Source organism: Cydia strobilella, chromosome 5 (genome assembly GCF_947568885.1).
Source record: "Cydia strobilella chromosome 5, ilCydStro3.1, whole genome shotgun sequence".
Lineage (NCBI taxonomy): Eukaryota > Metazoa > Arthropoda > Insecta > Lepidoptera > Tortricidae > Cydia > Cydia strobilella.
The window spans coordinates 16,147,291-16,166,781 of NC_086045.1; the positions used below are offsets into that span (position 1 = coordinate 16,147,291).

Genomic DNA, 19,491 nt, shown 5'->3' on the forward strand with positions numbered 1-19,491 from the left:
TTATACTATAATAAAAACAAATACTTACCGTAAAAAAAAAACATTAATTAAAAATAGGAAAAAAAATTTGATGCCTCCGAATATAGATGTGGTTGATATGCATCAAATTGTGTCAACATATTTTCAATAATGTTAATATCCAAAGTGGAAAATAGGGAAATAAAATACGGACTTAAATAAACTAAATTATTGTTGGTCGAAGTGCAATAAGGCTTTAAAGCAATTAACATTTGATAAAGGATAAACATCATAATAACGCATGTTAAGTAACGCGTAGAGACGAGGAGAGAGCTTGTTGCCATAATAATGACCAAAACAAAAAAGCGCATCCCAAAATGCCGTGTTATTTTAGTTGCTTAGTGCCCGTTTCGGAGAACGGCACGAGCGGGCGCGGGCGGGAGGGGTCGTCGCCTTGTTCAGGGCCGCATTCCGACCGCTACTCTATTCTATTCACTGACTTCAAAAAAGGGTGAGAGATCGATTTAGCTGACAAATAAGTATGTACTTAGGTTTCACAATGTAACGTCCGGTTAAAATTAAAAATATGTATTTTCTTTGTTTTTAAAAATTCTTAACATAAATAGGTAGCTGTTTTCGTTTAGAATTTTGTTTTTTTTTACAAGTTATCGGACAAAATTCTTCTCTTACATCCATTTTACCCAACTAGGTACGAGAAGGGTTATGATTTACAACAGTCTATGTACGATCCTCAATGCAGTGAAATTGTACTAGTAAAAAAAAACAAATCATATTTATTTTAATATTTTATATTTTATATGCACAATGTAAATCAAACGACTCGGTAATGCAACCCAAAATAGTAATGTTTAATTTAGTTTAGTTTACTACAACAATACTTAAATTCCAATAGACTTTTATTAGGTATTGAAAAAATGGACATGTATTGTAAATTGTAATACCCGTTGTCCAAATCATATTTTCGTCAAAGATAATTAAACTTTTTATTTGTCTCCGTTCGAAGAAACTAAAAAAACCGGCCAAGTGCGAGTCGGACTCGCGCACGATGGGTTCCGTACCATTATGCAAAAAACGGCAAAATAATCACGTGTGTTGTGTTGTATGCGAGCCCCATTTAAATATTTATTTTATTCTGTTTTTAGTATTTGTTGTTATAGTGTAAAAACACATATAAATGCATGCAAATACAATTAAAAAAAAACAGAGATCACAACAATACAGATTCCTATCAAAAATAATAATACATACATAGCTAAGTCAAACAATAATACACATTCATGATACACAGCCTGGTGACAGACGGACGGACAGACAGACAGACAGACGGACGGACAGCGGAGTCTTAGTAATAGGGTCCCGTTTTTACCCTTTGGGTACGGAACCCTAAAAATGACATTGCGATTTAATATCGGTTTAACACCACGCCTGTTATTAGAAAGTTAATAGAGACAGATTTACCAAATTAAATGCCATTTATAGGATAGGAGAGAAACAGCCAGTATCACTTTATAATAAAGCTAACCACCACAGCTATCTTACTTATCAGTTATCACCTTTAACATCGTAACCATTCATTATACAGTACCGGCCAATAACATATCACCTCCATGATTTTACGGTATAACTTTTTTTTTAAATATTTGTGAGTGACTTCCACCTCACTGCTTTAGGTAGTCTAGTAGTATTCCTTTGTACGGGAGATGAGGAGAATTGGTCTCATGTAATGGTTTTTTCATTGTGTTTTCAGGGTTCCGTACCCAAAGGGTAAAAACGGGACCCTATTACTAAGACTTCGCTGTCCGTCTGTCACCAGGCTGTATCTCATGAACCGTGATAGCTAGACAGTTCAAATTTTCACAGATGATGTATTTTTTGTTGCCGCTATAACAACAAACACTAAAAAGTACGGAACCCTCGGTGCGCGAGTCCGACTCGCACTTGGCCGGTTTTTTTTTAAGCCGGGCAATGTTTTGCATGGTAGGCAATGTTGAGCAAGATTTTGGTTCAATAATCTCATACTAGGAATGATTATATGTAGTGCATTAGTATTAAGTATAAATATCATGGAAAATTATTAGGTTCTAAAAATATAACAAAATGACCTCATTCATTTCCAGTTAACTAAACAGGTCTGGGGTTTGTTAGCTCGTTGCTGATCTTGAATTTTTTAATGCATTGTCAACTTCATTTTTTTACTAGAGGTTTTTTTAGTAATATACTGAGTCGCCTATTGTAATTCACAGTATTTCATTGCAGTATTCATCATATATTTGTATAAAATGACTAGTAAATTAAGCAATCTACAAACTAACCTATATATTGTTTACTCTATACAAGCTCATACAAAAACACTCAAAGGTGATATATTATTGGCCAGTACCTACTGTATATTGAGCACGGTCATATTTATAGTATTATTTCGTGAGACTTTTTGACAAAAGCTCTCTCGGAGTAGGTCCCTGTGTAAGTAGGGTGTAGCGGTGGGGTGGGCGGGGTGAGGAGCGGCGCGCGGCGCGAGAGTGGCGCTGCGGCCGGCAGTGCAGTGAGCGGCGCGGAGGCCCGCACCTACTCGCCCGCCATGGCTCTGCGCTTGATCGTCGCGTGTGCGCTCGTCGCCACCGGCGGCGCCGTCTATAACCGCGAACGCGACCGTCAGCGCAACGACCCGCGCCTCCTGGATCGCGCATGCGAACTCAGTTCTTGCTACCCTGCAACCGGCAATCTCCTCATCGGCCGCGAAGCCAGCCTCTATGCCTCATCCACGTGCGGCACTTACAACCCCGAACGATACTGCATTGTTTCACATTTGGAGGACCCAAAAAAGTGCTTCTGGTGCGACTCCAGCAACAATACTATCGGCCGGCCGGACCTTAACCATAGGATAGAGAACATCATCTACAAATATTATCCTGGAACTCGTAATAAGTCATGGTGGCAGTCCGAAAATGGTAAAGAAAATGTTACGATCCAGCTGAACATGGAAGCGGAATTTCATCTAACGCATGTAATAATAACGTTTAAAACGTTTCTCCCTAAGGCTATGTTAGTGGAGAGGTCATCAGACTTTGGAAAAACATGGAGCGTGTATCGTTATTTTTCATACAACTGTGCCGATGCTTTCCCCGGAATTCCAGAGAGGACGCAGCGCTCTTTGACGGAAGTTGTGTGTGAATCTCGTTATTCTAATGTCGAACCGTCAACGGAAGGCGCCCTTATCTTTAGAGTGATACCGCCGAATATTAACATAACCAACCCATATTCTGAGGAGGTTCAAAACTTGTTGCGCATGACTAATCTGCGCATCAACTTTACCAAACTACACACCCTCGGAGATGACTTATTGGATAATAGGCTTGAAATTCAGGAAAAGTATTACTATTCGATTTACGAAATGACCGTGCGTGGTTCTTGTTCTTGTTATGGTCATGCGTCTAGATGTTTGCCTTTACCGGGCGTCAACGCAAGGGGCAACATGGTGCATGGTCGCTGCGAGTGTACACATAACACGAATGGACTCAATTGTGAATATTGTGATGATTTTTTCAATGACTTACCGTGGCAACCGGCCGTAGGAAAACAATCTAACCCATGCAAAAGATGCACTTGTAATAATCACGCTACAAAATGTCATTTTGATGCCGCAGTTTTTAATAAAACCGGGAAAATAAGTGGCGGTGTTTGTGATAATTGCCAGCATAACACTATGGGCATAAATTGTGAACGTTGCTTGCCGAAGTTTTACCAAGATCCCGATTTAGACAAACAGGACCCTGAAGTATGCAAGCCCTGCGACTGTGATCCCCATGGTGTCACAGATGAGGAGATTTTGTGCGATGACGAAACAGATGTCGCCAACAATAAGACCGCCGGCCGTTGTCTATGCAAAGCAAACATGGATGGCTCGAGATGCGACAGGTGCAAAGATGGTTTCTGGAACTTCGATCTTGCTAACCCGGATGGCTGCGAACAGTGCACATGTGATAGATTAGGAACGATCAACGAACGAGGATGCGACCCGAACACTGGCATGTGCTTCTGCAAACGTCATGTAACCGGAAGGAATTGCGATCAGTGTCTTCCAGAGTTTTACGGCTTATCGGACTCTAACGACGGATGTACGCCTTGTGACTGTGATCCCGGTGGTGCTCTGGACAAAGAATGTGATGTGATAACAGGACAGTGCAAATGCCGCCCGAACGTGATTGGCCGTCGGTGCGACCAACCTTTGCAAAACTTTTTCGTTGGAGCTCTTGACTCAACAGTCATTGAAGCCGAGTCGAGTCAGTGCGATTCACAAATAGACGATAACGCTATACAAAGTCAACTGTGCCATGTCGTTATTAGGGAGAATTATCCAGACGGGAGGAAGAAACCGTGGACTGGGCCTGGTTTCATGAAAATTCCGGAAGGAAGTACATTAGTGTTTGTTGTTAATAACTTGAAAACTAGCATGAACTACAACATTCTGGTAAGATATGAACCTCCGTCTGATAACGTCAATTGGGAAGAAGCTACCATTTTCGTCAAAAGGCTGCAGCCAATAGACCCAGATTCTCCTTGTGCTAATGTTCGTCCCGAAGAAGACACTATTCATACAATTTTACCAGGAAAAGAGCGTAGTGTTTTAATAAAACCCGCAGTTTGCTTAGAAAAAGGTAAAACCACAGAAATTCGTATATATTTAGGACGTCAGAACGGCTATACATCGAATTCTAGGGCAACTGTACTAATAGATTCCATAGCTCTGGTTCCATCATTTGACGATATACCTTTTCTTAAAAATGGCAGCCTTCAACGTGAAGAGTTTGATCGTAATAATTGCGGTGACCCATACTATTATAGTTTATACCGCGAAAACATTTTAGAAATCTGTAAAAAGCATCATATTAGTATAGGTTACATAATAAGAAATGGATCTGAACCATGCCAATGTGACCCAACAGGATCCAAAAGTCATCAATGTGATCCATATACAGGCGATTGCCAATGTGTTGAAAATATTGTAGGCGCTCGATGTGACCGGTGCGCTCCAGGCACGTATGGTTTTAGTAAATTTGGCTGCAAACGTTGCGATTGTAACAGTATTGGTTCTCTTGATAACTTTTGCGACGCTTTAAGTGGACAATGCAAGTGTAGGGCTAACACATATGGCCGTGCATGTGATTTGTGCCAACCTGGTTATTTCAATTTCCCTAATTGCCAACAATGTGACTGTAATGGACACGCAGTTGAGTGTGACGATAAAACTGGTGCGTGTTATGAATGTAAGGACTATACCGAAGGCCACCGATGTGAAAGATGCATAGAGGGTTATTATGGAGATCCGCGTCTTGGTATTGATATAGCTTGTCGCCATTGTCCATGTCCTGGAGTTAAAGGTGATCCTTTTAAGAGTAGTCATGCCGATAGCTGTGGACTAGACCCGGAGACCAAAGACGTTATCTGTGACTGCAAAGAGGGCTATTCTGGACCATTATGCGACGTATGCAATGACAATTACTATGGAGACCCTGTCAAAGGCACGTGTGATATTTGCGAATGTAACAATAATGTGGACTTAACAAAACCAGGTAATTGTGACCCTGTTACTGGAAAATGTCTAAAATGCTTACATAACACAGCTGGAGACCATTGCGAAATGTGCCAAGAAGGTTACTACGGTAATGCTTTAGAACAAGCATGCTACAAGTGTAACTGTTCGGTACTCGGTACGAACTTCACCAAAGGCAACTGTGACGGTGTGACTGGACAGTGTCATTGTCATAAAAATGTTATGGGCCTAAATTGCGATCAATGTACAGAAAATCATTGGAGAATCGCAGTAGGAACAGGATGTGACCCTTGCGATTGCGATCCTATCGGCTCAGTTTCGCCTCAGTGTAATCCATACATAGGAAAATGTCAGTGCAAATCAGGACACGGGGGAAGGCAATGTAACGAATGTCAAGAAAATCATTGGGGTAATCCAAATATTGAATGTCACGAATGTGAATGTGATTTAAGCGGAGCTGTGTCACAACAGTGCATGCGAGATAATGGATCATGTGTCTGTCGGCCTGGTATAGGTGGATACAAATGTGACTTGTGTGCTAGAGGCTATCTTGGACAAGCACCTAGCTGTTATCCATGCGGAGAATGTTTCGATAACTGGGATGAAATTATTAGCAACTTACAGATACAAACTGAATACGCTATCGGAAATGCTAGTAAAATAAAAGTCGTAGGGGCTACTGGTGCATACACAAGAGATTTTGAGGAAATGACGAAAAAACTATCTGAAGTAGAGGGTCTTCTCGACAGCTCTAAGCTTGGACAGGCAACAGTCAAAGAGCTTTTATCTAATGTAACGTACTTACAAAACCAACTGGCCGAAGCAGAAAAGAAAGTTCAAGACACTAGGAACAATCTCAACGATATTACATCCAAAATCAATCTGGGTAATGTGACACTTGACGAGCTAAGATTGAGTATTGATAAGTTAAAAGCAAAAACATTAGATTTGAGCAACAATGCTACAAAGTTACAAGAAGCTAATTTGGAAGGTGCCCTTAATTTAACTCGCGAAGCTAAAGAAAGAGCAAACAAAGCCGCAGATGAGGCTGAAAACGTACAAATATTGGTTGCCAGCACTGACAGACAAATAAAAAACACAGATCGGCTGCTAGAAATGAAATATGCTAGCTTTAATAGCACACAAGCAGAAAATGACAAAAAACTGTCTGACTTGAAAGAACAACTAAGGTTATTAGATTCGCAGTTTCCGAAACTAAACGAAAAAATGTGTGGCCAAGAGACTGACAGTTGCGATATTTGCGGAGGAGCAGGTTGTGGCAAATGTGGTGGCATATCGTGCGATCAAGGTGCCGTCACCAAAGCAGAACAGGCTTTAGACTTCGCGAACAAAACTGCTCATCGGATCAAAGAACACGAACTTACGGCTGAAGACTTGTTCAGGTCAATAACGCAAGTAAAGCAAGACACTGTTACAGTCCGAGCTCGCGCCAAAGATTTATTTGCTAAGGCTGATGAATTCAAATCTTCTGCAGAACGTGTTACTAATGAAAGCCAAGATTTGACAGCGGAATTGAGAGAATTTTTATCCAATACCTCCAATACACCAGCTGATGTAAGAACCTTAGCCGACGATATAATGAAGCTTTCCATTAGTGTAGAACCACAAGAAATAACGGACCTGTCACAGCGGATTAATTCTACGGTGTCACAGCTCACAAATATTGAAAATATAATTACTGAAACGAAACCAGATTTAGAGATAGCTAAATCCCTTAATCAAAATGCGACAGCAGTGCATAAATCCGCAAATTTAACACTAGAAATGGCAAACAAAGTGTTAAGTGCTTTAGATGAAGCACAAGCCGCTCAAGATGCAGCGGAAGACGCAATCGACAAAGCTAACAGCGATATACAAGCTGCAAAGGCAGATTTAATCCCTATTGCTACTGAAACTGAATTAGCTCAGAAAAAAGCAAATGAAACCAAGAAAGAAGTAGAAGAGCTACATACTAGGCTTTCTGACTTACAGAAAAATGTTCTTAAAATTGAAAGCGATGCCGATCAAGTAAAACAGGAAGCTAATGACGTCGTTAACGGAGCTGAGGGGGCAGAACTGAAAGCTCGTAATCTTAGACACGAATTTAAAGAAACCAGTGAATCTCTCACAGCAAGCGCAAATCAAACATCTCGATCGCGAGAGCGAGCGCAAGAGTTATTAGATCGCGCAAATAAGCTAGCTAGTCAAACACAAAACCAGCTGCAACTTCTTGCCAACATGGAAGAATTGTACAATGCTAATAACCAAGAGCTGAATACGTTAGAAAAAGAAATAACTGATCTAAATATAAACATGAACTATTACCTCGCAGAAATTACAAGGAAGTCTGACGCATACAGGTCGTGTACCACATAATTATCTTGATTTTGAAAATTAGAAGAAAATTAGTTTTTCTCAATTTTAATATCTTTTCTAAGAGTGCCATAAAGCTGTGTTTGACAGTGTTAGTCATCGTTTAGGAGTGTAGTTAGACTACAGTCTTGTCCATATTTTGTTCAAAGTGTGTGCCTAGTTTTTAATGAACATACTCGTACATAATCACGTATTCAGTGACACAGACCTATGTTACAGTTAAATATTACGAAGTGTGATTGTAGTAGTACTCAACAAATAGTATACGTATGCATTTATTTTAGAAACAGTGAAGGGCGTCTTGAAGTTACCTCAACAGTTTAATTCTACATATTTAAAGGTAAATTCTATTTCACTCTATGTCACTGTTTAAACGTTGTTTTTGGAGGAAAGCTTTACATTTTTCGATAACTATAAATTGATTAGGAAAATGGAGGCTTCTTGTAATTACTATTCCAAAGAAAATATTAAGTTTTCTTAGACCTAGGTATTTCTGTTCAAATGTAATTTAGTGTGTACACCTACATTATTACTGTTTATCTTAAATAAGAGTTTCTATGCCTTACTTAGTTTTAAGTAACTTATAATGATTTACATATTATGAATTTTCTGCCGTTGCACGATTAGCAATAACTATCAGAATGTGTGAATGTCGTGTTAATACATAGTTGTTCGTTGTACCTAATAAATACCTAGTCTGGTAAAATGTTAAATCAACATAATATTGACATTCTGTATTTATAAATATTAAGTAAAGCATTTCTTATGTGATGCACCAGTCGAAGAAGGCTTTGCAGTGTAGCTACTGTAGCATCTATTAACTATAACCATCTCTTAAGTAGCCTGATCCTGTTTCTGTTATGTTTGTAACATACGGGGCACTTATACTTAACTATAAAAATGTATATTGTAAAGTGATGTTAATAAAATATTTTCTAAAACTGTTGTATCTGTTTAACTCTCATTCTGCTGCCCTGCTCTAGCGAAGCGATTGCCTTAACGATTGCTATTTTATAAAAGGCCTCAAGAAATAAATAGTTTCTCTTATTTTTAGTAATCTAAAAGGCTTGCCCACGTAAGAGATTTGAACAATTTTATCAAAAAAGTGTCATCATGCCTGAATAGGTATCGTTAGGTAATATTAGAGTGTTGATAAAGTAAATATTTTGATAGTGGCAATTTTTTTATAAAATGGTTAGTCTCCCAGGCTTACGTACACGCAAGTCATACTGTTACTCTCTTGTCAGGTTAACCGATACCATCATTCATTTCATTTATTTATTCCTTCATAAAACATAGTTTTACATGCCAATCACAGTATTTCATATTTACAACTACCTATTTATATCTAAGTAACATAACACATTAGTCTATATATAATATTAGGTATATCCTTCTGGATTTCACGGGCCTATAAATCCCGGTCTTTTGATAGGCTTGCTTGGGGATATAGATCCAACACGTAGAGGCCCCTTGGAGAGCTTTAATGTCATGTAGAATGCCTGCTGGAACCCGTTCACAGGTGCAACAATAGACACCCATGAACCGGTCGCAGCAGGCATTGGGACTATTGTAGAAAAAGTGAACAGTATACCGGTTTATGGATTGAAGTTTGGCTGGTCAAAAAATTGGGCTATTGCTGAGAGGTCCGGACACCTGCCATAACAATGTTTGTACACGTTATTAGGTATATTATTATTAGGCATCAAAAACATTTCATGTAAAAAGATGCAACCATGCAGTCTCGCAACTCAGTTCTTCTACTACAAAAAAGTTTTGAGATGTACCTAATGTTAAACCAAGTCGGTTAATTTTGTCAGTAGGTAATTGTCTTTGCCATAATTTGTTATAATTACCTAATAACAATTAGTTAACTAACAACATGTTATAGCGACTGTCTGACCGTATCAATATTAGATATCTTTAAATTTTCAAGCCAAAAAGTAATCCTAATTGAACGTAGCTTGTACGAGTACGAGACTACAAACGAGAGAATGGTTTACTAATGAATGGGCCAAAAACTTTTCCCAAAGTATCACACCCCAAACTATTTTAACCAAAACAACTTATCCCAATTTTACAGTTAGCAAAACTCTTTTTTGGCAAGTTATTGTTTAACAAATACTACTTCTTCAAGAGCTTATAGCTTCATTTTACCAAGTATTACTTAGTCAAATGTATCGTTAGACATAACTAACATTTTCCAAAATATTGCATGGCATACGATTTACATCCCCATAGAGAGCCTGCAGTATTTTTATTTGGCTGGTATTTAGCTGATGACCAGATAGAGATGGGTAGGGGTGAGTAAATACTGAGTATTTACTCGGTATTTACTCAAAGCATACAGTAAATACTAGTATTTACTCATTTTTGTGAGTAAAAACGATTATTAACAAAATTTCAATATTTTGGTGAGATTTAAGTACGAAATTGGTCTTTATTTAATTGCTTTAACGTGTATTAATGATATTTATGTTATAAGAAGCTTATTACGCTTAGTTTTTGGCAAAAAGGTGATTATCAGTGAGAGGTAATTTGGATTTTAGCGGATATAGACGTGATAAAGTATAGTTAACAATTTTGTTTTAAATAAGAAGGTACTTAATTACTTTCAAAGTTACTTAATTACTTACGTTCTACATAAGTGCATGTTGCAAGCTGATTCACATATTATACAGTTTTTAACAAGTTGTTTATTAAAATAAAACTACGACGAAAATACTTTGCAATATTATAGCTCTTACCAGATAGCGCGGCGATTGTTACTTAGTATGTATAGTAGTTCTTACGGCTAACTCTTTGTCTAAATAGTAAGTAAAACCGCACGTGCTACTACCTGCAAAAAAGGTTCGGTCATTGGCATATAATTCTAAATAGGGTATTTAACTACTAGTCAAATCAGTTTCTTTTTTCGAACTGTCAAAACGATTTAGCTACTATGGAATTTATATGAAACACTAGCATGTGACGTCACAATCAAATTACCTACTCTTTATAGTTTTATACGGGCTTTAAAATAGAAATTGTGTCTAAAAATAACTGCTGTCCACGTTTCTCTATTAATCTTCTGGTGCTTTATTTCATGCATGGTGTAAAATAATTAATTTGAAATACAGTCAAATAAGCTATTGGCTTATCAATATTCGGAAATCTTAAATATTAAACACGAACTTTCATTGGGCATATAATAATATAATTTGGCTGTGTATTAATATTTTAGCGCCAATAATTTATATGAGCCTCAAATATATAGCCGTTTTCTTTTTAAAATGTGGTCTTCTACTCCTTGCATAGGTTTCCTCATCACTGAGGGTCGTGGTCACTTCTAGGTAACTTCTAGCTTCTCTTGGATAATTTGCCGCCACTTCTTTCTGTCTGTCGCCGAGTGTGGGGCACCGTGGAGTGTTACATCAAGGGCTGAGCGAATTTGGTCTGTCCATCGCATTGGGCTCCTGTGCCTCGGCTTATCGCCTTCGATTTTCCAGTGATTACCAGCTTTTCCAGGTTATCACTGTCTTTCCTGGCAATGTGGCCAAAATTCATAAAAATACAACTCATATTGATTAATTTAAGGCTCCGTTTTTGTTGCCAATTTATTAATTTTAGTACAAATGGCCAAAATCGTTACTGAGCCCACGAAACACCATAGACGGTGCAGGCCGGGGTTCAGGCAGACCGAAAAGGAGATGGCGGGACGACTTGGACGCATTCTACCCCAAATGGTGGGAAAATGCCGATGACAGGGTCGAATGGAAAAAACGAGGGGAGGCCTTTGCCCAGCAGTGGGACACCAAAGTAGGTTAATAAAAAATAAAGAAGTACCCATTTCTATTTTTTTAAACTACCCAAATTCGATTAATTAGTTTACCGGTTAAATGTGTGCCAATTACAATGGAAAACTATTAATTACGTCCCACGTTTAGGGGGGTCTAGAAAATGTGACATGTTGTGACACGGGGGAGAGGAGGAGTTACAAACTTTGTGACGTCACTTTAACTTCACTTGTAGTCGAAAATTGTTTTGATTGTTTGTATTCGCGATACAACTAAATAAGCTAGTTTTTGACACGATATATCGTATCGGTTTCGTGTCATAAAATTTCTAATATTCCTATTATTTAAAATATTTTTATTAAAATAACTATATTTCATTCAATTTGCTAATTTCGTTGAAAACAAAATTGTCAAATATGTGAAGTCACACGAGGGGGAACGGGATTGCCAAATGTGAAATCACTAAATTCTTGTGATGTAATATGTAATTTATGGATAACCCCCTAGGCCAACGCTCAAAAACCAGTGTAAGTGCGCTCTCCGATATATATACATTTTATATCGGATAACGCGCCTTTGTTAAACATCTCGTTGACACATTTTAGACTGGTTCTGTAGCGTTCGACTCGCCGAAACTCAGTAACCGTAGAGGGACCTCACACAGCCTCGCAATTTTTCCGTAGTTCATTTTGAATCTTATTGCAAGTTCCATAGAAATTGTAATTCAATAATCGGTTAAATTAACCGAACCGTTTTTTATTGAGTGAGTAGCACGTGCGGTTTTACTTACAATAGACAATGAGTTAGCTGCAAGGGCCAGCTTGAAAATTAACGACTATACATAGTATAGCCGTATAGTATACGCGGTCAACGTTAGCGATTCTTTTTTTTGCAGGTAGTAGCACGTGCGGTTTTACTTACAATAGACAAAGAGTTAACCGAAAGGGCCAGCCTGAAAACTAACGACTATAATTAAATCATATTTTAACCACACTAAATACATAGTCACGGTATACGGCAAATACGGGTATTTTAGGTAAATATTTGGTGGGTTTTTACTAACTACCCATCTAGTTGCGGTCAACTGCTGCTTAGAAAGCGTCGTTCCACGCTGGGTTCCACTCTCCCATTAAATTAGTGACTGAGGACTGGAATAGAATCCACAGGTCCGCCTTTTAGAATCCTGAATCCCCGTACACGTCAAATTACGTGTTTACGCGGCACTTACGTCCTTTTATGAAGAGTTTTTTAATGAAAACTCAAAAATGACCCGAACGATCATGTTTAAAATATTTTTACCTCAAAGTGTTTTCTACGGTCTATTCTCCCGATATTTTTTCATATTTTATTAAACCTTGTTCCAAAAGTTATAGAGGGATGAACATTATTTTGACCTTTGGAAACGGTTTTTTCCCAAAAGTATTAAATTTATCGAAAAAAGTGCATAATAACATTGAAGTTATTTTTAAAGACCAATTTAATGATGTGCCACACGTTGGTGGTTTTAGTTTTTTTTATTGTTACACTTAGTTACATGTATGGAACGCCCCTCTTAAAATATATTTTTTACTAATTGAACTACTAAATCCAGTACAAAATACACCTTTATTTCAGATTTCTATACCCTGTCAGCAGTGTCAGCACTCTAAATAGTTTATACCCACCAAATTGGGTATAAACGAGTAAATACGGGTAAATTGAGTAAATACTGAGTATTTACTCGGTATTTACTCTTGAGTATTTACTCACTACCCATCTCTAACCAGATATAGTTAAATGTAACGTCAAAAAAACCATTTTTGCTGCCAAAAATAGTAAATGTTCACCAAAATGACAGACTCCATTTGTTACATCTTGCTATCCTATTAAAGCAAATAACTCCGAAGTCTCCGAACTTAATTAAAACAGTTACTCTTAAATGTGTGCGAATGCTAATACCTGTACAATAGGGAAACTACATGGTTAATATAAAATTATATCTTCGAATGAAGTGACTCATATAATTTCGATCGAACTTCGCTTCAAGAAGTTCGTTTGATCATCAAATAAAATTACTGAAATATTTTTTGCTCTAAGATTATAAATTATAAACGATAAAGCTTCGCACATTTTGATAAGGAGCCATACGTTAATAACTATAACCGATATGCCTAACATCCGTTTGTGATATCATCATAGACTGGCTGGGTGGTCATTTTTTACACATGTCTGCATTATCTAGTGTCATTTTCGGAATGCGTGGCCGTTGAACTAAAAGCTAATGTTTATTTATGTATTTTTTTATACAAGTATGGTTAGTTCATATAGATTGTTTAAGAGCTTTTTAGGGTTCCGTACCGTCACGGCTGTATTTCATGAACCGTGATAGCTAGACAGTTAAAAATTTCACAGATGATGTATTTCTGATGCCGCTATAACTACAAATACTAAAAACAGAATAAAATAAATATTTAAATGCGGCTCCCATACAACAAACGTGATTTTTTTGCCGTTTTTGCGTAATGGTAAGGATCCCTTCGTGCGCGAGTCCGATCGAACTTGGCCGGTTTTTTACTTACTTACATACTATTAAATATCATAATTAGTATAGTTATACGATATTACAGCATAAATGTATCAATACACCGAGAAACTTAAGCTAACAAAAAATAACATTTCAAGTAAAATACACACAAAAGGGACCTAAAGAACCTGGCCGAGGACCGAGAAAACTGGCGCATACTCCACCGACAAGAGCCATGCTCTTAAATTATGAATGAAAACACACAAAAGTACGAGATACATTAGAAGTGAAGTGACACATAAAATATCATACACCGGCTGTGCAATGCTTATCATCTATCGTCTCTTCGTCTCACAATACTTCAGACTCACGATACACTTTCGTCGATCTCCTTGCAAACAAATCACAATCAGGTGCTGACGTCATCAGGAGCGCATTGAGTAGCGTCAATGTTTGAGGGAGCAGCGAATTTCTGCGTGACACCGTGCGCCGCCGGCGGCGTCAACAGTGGGCGCGTCCGCGGCCTCACACCATAAATCAACTTCAGGTCGTCAGCATACCTATAGCAAACACTTTTTAGGGTTCCGTACCTCAAAAGTAAAAAACGGAACCCTTATAGGATCACTCGTGCGTCTGTCTGTCTGTCCGTCTGTCACAGCCTATTTTCTCCGAAACTACTGAACCAATTAAGTTGAAATTTGGTATACATATGTAAGTTTGTGACCCAAAGACGGACATGTAACGTAAACAAATTAATTTTAAATATGGGGGCCACTTTTGGGGGGTAAATAAGAAAATTAAAAAATAAAGTTTTATAAACTATATCGTGTTACATATCAAATGAAAGAGCTCATTGTAAGAATCTCAAATATATATTTTTTTATAATTTTAGGATAAACAGTTTAGAAGTTATTCAAGAAAATAGGCAAAAATGACCATTCCCCCCCCTTCATCTCCGAAACTACTGGGTCTAAAATTTTGAAAAAAATACACAAAATAGATCTTTACCTATAGATCACAAGAAAACCTATTAGAAATGTGCAGTCAAGCGTGAGTCTGACTTAATTATTTCGTTTTTGATCCAACCCCTATGGGTTTTTTAAAGACATTTCACGCACGTTTCACATAAAAAATACATTGTTTAAATTGTGTGTAATGTACGGAACCCTTGGAACGCGAGTCCGACTCGCACTTGGCCGTTTTTTTTTTACTATTGTCTCCAAGTCGTTCACCATCAACCCAAACAAAAGAGGTTCCTCAGAGGGAATATGGAACCCTGACTGACACCAAATCTGGTGTGATAGAGAACTGAGACAAGGCATCCATGATCACGTTCAGTGTAGCAAAAAATCAGTTAAGAAAGATCTATTGGACGTATGTCAATGAAACTCAAATAGACTAATTTGTTTGGCCCATAGCAGTTGGGCGCTATTACTATGGTCGTGCACATAGCTAATACAACGGGAACAAATTGTATTTTTAGGGTTCCGTACCCAAAGGGTAAAAACGGGACCCTATTACTAAGACTCCGCTGTCCGTCTGTCCGTCTGTCTGTCACCAGGCTGTATCTCATGAACCGTGATAGCTAGACAGTTGAAATTTTCACAGATGATGTATTTCTGTTGCCGCTATAACAACAAATACTAAAAACAGAATAAAATAAATATTTAAGTGGGGCTCCCATACAACAAACGTGATTTTTTTATGCCATTTTGTGTGTCATGGTACGGAACCCTTCGTGCGCGAGTCCGACTCGCACTTGGCCGGTTTTTTATAAGTTGATGATTAATGACAATTTGTCAGGAGTCTGGTGTAGTAAAGTTTCATATTATATTAACACATTTCAAGGAGAAAAACTGTAACATACATAACATTAATACTAGAAATAAGCATAAGCTTGCAGTAGTACCCTTCACTCGGTTCCATAAAATTAAAAAATCATTCATGGGTAACTGTGCAAGATTTTATAATAAACTTCCAAATATCATCACTGAATTATCTGTTAATAAATTTAAAAAATATGTAAAACGTAAACTTATCTCTAAAGCCTATTACAGCACACAAGACTACATGAATGATGAAACACCGTGGGATTGTGATTGAAAATAATTAATTATTTATTATTTTGTTAATAATGATGAAATTGATAATTCAATGAATACCTATATGTATTAGGTAATCCGTTTTTTTTTTGACATTTAGATTTTTATTCTAATAAGTTTCTAGACTAGTATTTTTTATACAATCTTAGTGTTTGAGGATCCTTTTGTGAAATCTTATTTGAATTTGAATAAAGAATATATTGACTTTGACTTTATAACATGAACAAGTCCAGAAAAGCAGCGCTTAACATGAGAAGCGCCGGTGGCCTAGCGGTACGAGCGTGCGACTTGCAATCCGGAGGTCGCGGGTTCAAACCCCGGCTCGTACCAATGAGTTTTTCGAAACTTATGTACGAAATATCATTTCATACTTACCAGTCGCTTTTCGGTGAAGGAAAAATCGTGAGGAAACCGGACTAATCCCAATAAGGCCTAGTTTACCCTCTGGGTTGGAATTGGAAGGTCAGATGGCAATGGCAGTCGCTTTCGTAAAAACTAGTGCCCACGCCAATTCCTGGGATAAGGTTGCCAAGCGGACCCCAGGCCCCCATGAGCTGTGGCAAAATGCCGGGACTACGCGAGGAAGATGATGATGATTAATGAAAAACTGTCTTAAAGTTTAATTTGGAACTTTGGTACAAATTTGTTTACATTTCAGCCTACATTTGCCTACTGTGTAATAATTTACTGGCGATCTCTATAATTTTACAATTAGTACAGTTATGAATTTTTTGCTAAATGTACTGTTATTATAATGAAGTAGGTAGTGACCTAAGACGTAACATTTACGATATGCTAAGCGTATTCATTACTTAGCCATTCATGGGCGGTGTTTACAGATGGTTATACCTAGAGCCGATCTTGTGCAACGATGAAGGCGAGCTCGGAATAAAGTTCCGGAAGGTCGACCAAGGATTTCGACAGGCCACACGCATTTTCGAAACGGACCCTAGGCTTTCGGTGCTGTTGCAATCGGCCCGTCTGCTATCAATGCTGGATTCCATTTCTGAGCAATTACATGCTTGCCAATCTGCACTCAAACAGTATATGGACGTAAGTATTATGTTGTACGTCTAGACTAGACAAGTCTGCCCTACACTACTACGTAATGTGTTAATGTTCGAATACTCGGAAAACTTTAGAAATGAGCCGAATTGAAGGCTTTTTAGGGTTTCGTAGCCAAATTAGCAAAAACAGAACCCTTATAGTTTTGTCATGTCCGTCTGTCCGTTCTTCCGTCCGTATGTCACAGCCATTTAGTACAAAGCTATAAAGTACATATATTTTAAAGAAATTTGGAGCGTATGTGTAATTTGTAAAAATTAATAAATATATATTACACGTTAGCACTCCATAGGTACATGTATCTAAAAGTGAACACTTTTGGAAATAATACGGAACCAGCCATCATGCGTGGCCCGACACGCACACAACGTGAAAATTAAATTACTATTCATAAGTTATATCCTTTACCTTCTCATTTAAAATAATAATGGTCAGTGCTAGAGGTGATAGTTAATGTAACTACACGTTATTATATTTTTAACAACCAACACCCGCAAGTTGCTTACCTCGGTATCATTCATTCATGTCTGACGCAGCGCCTTACGCGTTATAGCTATTTCAGTATTTTTAATTACTAGTAGTGCTAGTTTTTATGTTACTTTTATTTGGTTGCTCATCAAATTCGGATATAGGTACACGCACAGCGACTTTATTGACTGTTTAAATTTTTATGTTTATACCATCGTCCTACGGTACCGGTTAATGTTTTTAGGAAAAGCGCTCTATCTTCCCGAGGTTATATTTTCTGAGCGATGACGATTTGTTGGAGTTGCTCGGTCAGGCGCGAGCCGGGGCCGAGGGTCGAGAGGCGGTCATGCAAACGCATCTGAAGAAATTGTTTCCGGGGACCAGTGGAGTGCGGCTGGGGCCTGGGAACATGTCGATTACGGCACTGTGTAGTCTTCACGGCGAAACGTTCCAGCTGGACCACCCCGTCGACATAGACTGTCCTGTCGAGGTATAATATACTTTGTAAGGTTTATTGTGATTGCATTTGAGTAAAACAACGGAGTGTGTAGTATAACTAAAATATATTTTCAAAATTAAAAAAAAAAAAAAATAACTAATGTTTACAAACATAGGCTGTCGAATCCTCCTTTTAAGTTAAAAAACTTGTGTTAGGAGGTATTCGCTCTTTCATACAGTTATATTCAGCGCTAAAAATAAAAACAATATAATCTTAAGTACTATTCTTAACTAATTATATGTAATTGATAGCTAATTTGCTATGCTAATTAGTTATTGAGATTTTTTTTGTTTATTAATCTAGTTCTAGAGTTATATTTGAGCACTTACCGCACGCAAAATAGTGTGTGCAGCTTATTCAAGAAAAATGGGTCAATTTGAAAATTAACAATATTAATTCCAATAGAATCCCATTAAAGTATGCTGACTTAATGACGTTAGCAATAAATTTGTGTAATTGCTTGCAGATTTGGCTCAAGAACCTGGAAACGGAAATGCGTTCATCTCTAAAGAATATGACCATAAAATGTGTCGTTTCCAGTTCTCTACAGGAGCAGGATCCATTTTCACTTCCGACACAAATACTTTGCCTAGCTCAGAACATACGTTTTACGGAACAAGCAGAGAAAGCTATTGGCTCCAAAGATCTTCACAAATTGATGGCTAACATTGAGAAAGAGAGTGCATACTACGCAGCCACTGAAATCGAGGATGAAAGCGAGAAGCAAAAACGACAGGCACTCCTCTTACAGTGTGCTTATTACATTAATGTAGTTCGTACACTGATTAGCAACAATGTTGTTGCTACTAGTGATTGGCTGTGGCAGAAGCAACTCAGGTACCCTCGTTACTCGATACCCATCCTATCTATACCGATTTTATCTTTTGTTTAGGTACCATAAGCGATAGGAAACTAAAAAATATTTTTTTTTTAGATTCTACATACAGAGTTCCAAAGACGTTATTGCTAAAATGGGATTAGCTCAGATTTCCTACTCGTATGAGTATCTCGGGATCAATACAGGCCAATTTGTTCGAACCGAATTAGCTGATGAATGTTTTTTGATACTGACTCAGGTAAGTAAAGGTCGTATAGTCAGTAACAAAAGTAGCTAAGCGGGCGACAATTTTGCTGTCAAGACAATAAGACCGCGTGCAGATCACTTTATTCACTTT

At 37.9% G+C, this 19,491-nt stretch overlaps 2 protein-coding genes across 2 annotated transcripts in view; both read left to right on the forward strand.

Annotated features, from left to right (window-relative positions):
• Positions 1 to 19,491, forward strand: part of LOC134741558 (cytoplasmic dynein 2 heavy chain 1) — a 132,202-nt gene that overhangs the window by 57,720 nt on the left and 54,991 nt on the right. Inside the window, exons 26-29 of the mRNA XM_063674384.1 lie at positions 17,124 to 17,337; positions 18,062 to 18,307; positions 18,783 to 19,153; positions 19,251 to 19,392. Coding sequence (XP_063530454.1) covers positions 17,124 to 17,337; positions 18,062 to 18,307; positions 18,783 to 19,153; positions 19,251 to 19,392 — 973 coding nt within the window. The remainder of the gene's footprint in view (positions 1 to 17,123; positions 17,338 to 18,061; positions 18,308 to 18,782; positions 19,154 to 19,250; positions 19,393 to 19,491) is intronic.
• LOC134741463 (laminin subunit beta-1) lies at positions 2,457 to 8,844 on the forward strand. Its single transcript, XM_063674246.1, has one exon. It carries the CDS (start codon positions 2,558 to 2,560, stop codon positions 7,904 to 7,906), a length of 5,349 nt encoding a protein of 1,782 aa, XP_063530316.1. The 5' UTR covers positions 2,457 to 2,557; the 3' UTR covers positions 7,907 to 8,844.

Excerpts from the sequence above, each read along its gene's own strand:
- LOC134741463 (XM_063674246.1), top strand. The coding sequence starts at position 2,558 with ATGGCTCTGCGCTTGATCGTCGCGTGTGCGCTCGTCGCCACCGGCGGC.